Below are 4,892 nucleotides of genomic sequence, written 5' to 3'. Positions count from 1 at the left end.
CATCCACTGAGAACCCTGTGGGCACAGTTCTCCTCTGACACACACGGGGGAACAATGAGTTGGAATCAACTCAGTGGCAAAGGTTTGTTAGTTTGCTTTTAATATACAAGAGGACTTCTAAATGTTTCTGAAACAAATTTCATTATGTTTCGGTTTTATTTTTTCAAGACTTTTTTGAAGCTTTCTCCCGTAGTCTACATACAGTAAGTGGAATCAATTTGGTGACAAAGGGTTTGGTTCGTGGTTTTGTTTGGTTCGTGGTTTTGTTTGGTTCGTGCTTTTGTTTGGTTCGTGCTTTTGTTTGGTTTTTATAGTCTGCCCAGGAGGGGTTCCCGGGATGACATCATTACAGAAGCAGACTGCTACGTCTTTTTCCTGTGAAGTAACTGTGGGTTCCCTCCCCTACCCTTTTTGGTTAGCAGCTGAATGCCTAACTCCGTACAACATGAGGAGCTTTTCCAGGAGGGAAGACTCAAATGGTTGAGTGCCTGCTCTGGGTGAAAAAGTGGGCTAAGGTGTGGAGGTTTGTATCAGAATGGAGACACTGTCTTTGCCCGTGGGAGCTTACAGTCTATGAGAAGATGCAGCTATATGGAAAAATGAGTTTACTACTAGACAAGGCTTGGCACAACCTGGGTGAGAAGGCTCTGTCAAGATCTACTCCAGAAAAGAGTTTTGGGAAAAGCTTTGTGGACGAGGTCACATCTTTGAAGGATGTGTTGGGTTCCAACAGCTACCTGTGGGAATTGGAATGGAAACACGCGTCTTAGGAGGAGGATATGGGGTCAGCGATGGCGTGCAGGACAATGCAGGCTGTTGAGACAAGGTGCATCTTCTCGTAGGGGTGAAGCGTTCATTGTGTTGTGGGCTAAAAGGAAGGCTTGGGAGGTGGGGATTGAACTGTTGTTTCTATGGAATTCGTGAAAGCTCTTTGACAGCCATGAGAGTCCTCAAAGCTTTGAGAGTGATGAGTAGGAATCGGGATAAAGTAGAGTAGGCAGATCACAAGCCCACTTGAGCTGCTAATTTAGCAATAGAAGTCATGAGTTTGAATCCTGCCCACCATAGCAGGATGACAACGAAACAAGCCTGGGACCTTTGAGACAGAACTTTAGATAAAAGACTCTCTGGCAGCTATTGGGTAGACAAGTTACTATCTCTATCTGGCAAAAGTGGCGACAAAACCCATCCTCTGTATGGATGCTGTGGGGGCTGGATAACATATAAAGCACTGTCTCTGGCTCCGTTACTCTCACCCCATCAGTCTTTTTAAGGACTAATCTCCATGTAGTTGAGCTAGTAAATTTTCATACAAGAAAAGGATGTTGTTGTTCCAACTCATAGCAACTCTATGCACAACAGAACGAAACACTGCCCGTCCTGTGCCCCCTTCAGAATTGTTGTTACATTTGAGCCCACTACTGCTGCCACTGTTAATAGACCTTGTCGGGGGTCTTCCTCGTTTTCACTGACTCTCCGCTTCACCCAGCATGGTGTCCTTCTCCAGGGACTGGTTCCTCCTGATAGCATGGCCGAAGTATGTAGAGAATGCCTTGCCACCCTCAATTCTAAGGAGTACTCTGGCTGTACTTCCTCCAACACAGATTTATTCATTCTTCTGGCAGTCCATGGATGGTACTTTGAATACTCTTTACACCATAACTCAAATACGTTAATTCCTCTATGGTCTTCTTTATTCATTATCCAACTTTTACATGCATATGAGGCTATGGAAAATACCATGCCTTGGGTCAGCCACATCTTAGTCCTCAAAGTGACATCTTGTTCTTGAACACGTTAAGGAGGTCTTGTGCAACAGATTTTCCTAATGCAAGACGTTGTTTGATTTCTTGATGGCTGCCTCTATGAGTGTTGATTGTGGATCCAAGCAAAATGAAGTCTCTGTCAACTTCAATCTTTCCTCCATTTATCATGATGTTATTTATTGGTCTACTGGTGAGGATATTTGTTTTCTTTACTTGGTCTTCATCAGTAAGTACTTCAAGTCCTCCTCACTTTCAGCAAGAGAGGTTGTATATCATCTGCCTATCGCAGGTTGTTAACGAGTCTTCCTCCAATCCTGATGCCACGTTCTTCTTCATATATGACTGCAGGCTTCTCGACTTACTTGCTCAGCATACAGAATGAATAAGTATGGTGCTAGAACACAGAGAAGTAGTAAGAGGAGAAAGAAGTATAGTTAGGTGCTGTTGAGTCAGTGTCCACTCCGAGTGACCCTGTATGTACAACAAACAGAACAAAGCACTACCTGGTCCTGTGCCCATCTCACAACTGGTGCCAGATTTGATCCCACTTTTGGGGGGTTATTTTGCAGCCATTGTACCAGTCCATCTCATTGGGGGTCTTCCTCTTTTTCACTGACCCTCCACTATACCAAGCATGATGTCCTTCTCCAGGGCTTGGTCCCTCCTGACAATATGTCCAAAGTAAATGAGGTGAAGTCCCACCATCCTGGCTTCTAAGGAACATTCTGGCTGGATTTCTTCCAAGAAATTCATGGTGTGTTTAATATTCTTCACCAACATCATAATTCAAATTTATCAGTTCTTCCTCAGTCTTCTTTATTTGAGTGGAAATTTAAAATTAGAACCTCATTTCAAGAATGAGGTGGAAATGGATGCTACATGGAGGGGATTATAATCACTGTAATGAAACCAGGTGCATGATTTGTTGAATGTAAAGCTGATGATCAGCCCCGTAAACTTTCACTCAATCCACAATAAATACCTTAAAAAAAAGAGAAAAGAATGAGGTGGGAAACAAGCCATTGAGACTGCAAGTTGCTGAACTAAGTTGGCCTTTTGACTGATTGTCAGCTCACTTGAGATTCGGTGCCCTCTTATTGGGGGGCTGATGTGCTGGCACAGTGGGTTAAGTGTTGGGCTACTAACCATAAGGGCAGTCGTTTGGATTCACCAGAGTGCGCTCCAGCAGTTTGCATCTGGAAAGACTTACAGCCTTGCAAACGCCATGTGGGTGGGAGGTCAGGTAAGCAATCTCCGCCTAGCATGTATCCCAATTCTGGACTATGGATTCTTTTGACTTTGCTATTTTCCGTTCTAGCGTCATGTACCTAAGAAAAGAGAAACTGATAGTACTCTCTGTCTTGTTGCAGTGATAGAAAAAGGATGTCTGTAATTGTCCGAACGCCTACAGGACAGCTCCGGCTCTACTGCAAAGGGGCTGTAAGTATCGGGTGTCTGTCCTGACAACTCTGCCTGCTTGTGCCAGCAACGTGGGGGAAGCCTTTTGTGGTTCACAGTGTTAAAAACATTTTTTTTTTTCTTATTTCTTAAAGCTTTTTATTGTGAATTCAGTAAAGGTTTACAGACAAGATCATCAGTTTTACAGTCAACAAATCAGACACTTTGTTTCATCTCAATGATGGCAGTCTTCTGCATGCGACAATAATTATACTGTGGTTGTTGTTGTTAAGTGCCGTCGAGTCAGTTCTGACTCATAGTGACCCTATATAGGGTTTCCAAGGAGCAGCTGGTGAGTTTGAACCGCTGATCTTGTGGTTCCAGCCGACCTTGAGGTCCACGGCCTTATCCCACAGCGCCAGACCAGGACTCCTTCTTGGGTGCTAGATTCTTTTAAAAAGATGCTATCTTTAGATACTTGTAGATTTACATGCAGTTGTAAGAAGTAATGCAGAAAGATCCCTTCTATTTGTCACCCAGTGTTTTCTGATGGGAACATCTTGCAAAACTGCAGTATAATTTCACAGCCAGGAAAGTGACATCGATGCACGCTGGTCTTACTCAGATGTCACCAGTTTTGCGTTTACTCATTTGTGTGTGTTTGTGTGTTAGTCATTTTCTATGCAGTTTTCTTATGTGTGTAGATTTATATCCCCATGACCCCATTTGGATGTTGGAGATTTCCATATTCCTAAAAACTGTCTTTAACTTTGAGGATACATTTAACTAAGTGAGAGATGGAACCATTCTGAATTTGCTTTTAAGACTCGTTAGGCAGGTTCAGAGCAGTGTTTCTTGAGGGTTAATGCTTCCCTTCTCCTGAAGCAAGACCACTGTCTCCCCAGTGGCCCAAAACCACAGAGGGCTTCGTTCCCAGCCCTGGGCAGCATGGCCTCTAATTCTCAGGATTCTAGGCCTTTATAACGAGTGCTTAGCTGAACACAGGGGATCCTCTGTATATCCTTGGGGTTCACTCTCTGAGTTTCTTCTCTGAAACACTCTATCCTGTAAACGCTGATTTCCTGGCCAGTTTCCCAGGATCTCAGTTCCATCAACTTCACTCAGAAAGGCCACTGATGTCCACCTGAATTTCCTCTCCCTGAGCCCTGGTGGCCCTGTGGAATAAGCACTGGACTGCTAACCACAAAGTTAGAGGCTCAAACCCACCCACTTCTCCGAGGGAGAAAGATGACATACAGTCTCAGAAGCCCTATGCAGGTGTGGCTGTGAACCAGAGTCCACTCGACACCAGTGGATTTGGGGCCCTGGTCCTGGAAATGCTCTCAAGACAGAAACCCAGGCAGCTGTTGGGTTCACTCCATTTCTTTTCCATCTCTCAGGGAACAGACATGTGTGGTCTAATGCTCAGCATCTTGAACACGAGTGTTTCACATATTTTGCATCAAAATACAGATCCAGTCTCTTTACCATCTACTTCTGCATTCAAGTTTGTGATTTTTCTTTGCTCCATGTCAATTTGATTGGGTTCACCCAAAGAATCCATTGATATAGAAGCCTTGTTAAAATTGCCCATGATTATTGTAGATTCGTGTCTTTCTTTCTTCAAATCTACTAGCATTTGCTTTATATATTTTGGAGCTCTTTCATTGGGATCATAGATATTTATTATGGTTATGTCATCTTGTTCAATTGTCCCTTTAATCATGA

The 4,892-nt window shown here is 43.6% G+C and overlaps 1 protein-coding gene across 1 annotated transcript in view; it reads left to right on the top strand.

Annotated features, from left to right (window-relative positions):
* LOC102818051 (probable phospholipid-transporting ATPase IB-like) overlaps positions 1-4,892 on the top strand; it is a 208,832-nt gene that overhangs the window by 74,893 nt on the left and 129,047 nt on the right. Inside the window, exon 18 of the mRNA XM_006832037.1 lies at positions 3,137-3,206. Within this exon, the coding sequence (XP_006832100.1) occupies positions 3,137-3,206 (70 nt within the window). The remainder of the gene's footprint in view (positions 1-3,136; positions 3,207-4,892) is intronic.

The sequence above is a fragment of the Chrysochloris asiatica genome, unplaced genomic scaffold (assembly GCF_000296735.1).
Source record: "Chrysochloris asiatica unplaced genomic scaffold, ChrAsi1.0 scaffold00005, whole genome shotgun sequence".
NCBI lineage: Eukaryota > Metazoa > Chordata > Mammalia > Afrosoricida > Chrysochloridae > Chrysochloris > Chrysochloris asiatica.
The sequence above is the reverse complement of the archived record's forward strand: the minus strand, read 5'-3'. Positions and strand labels throughout refer to the sequence as shown.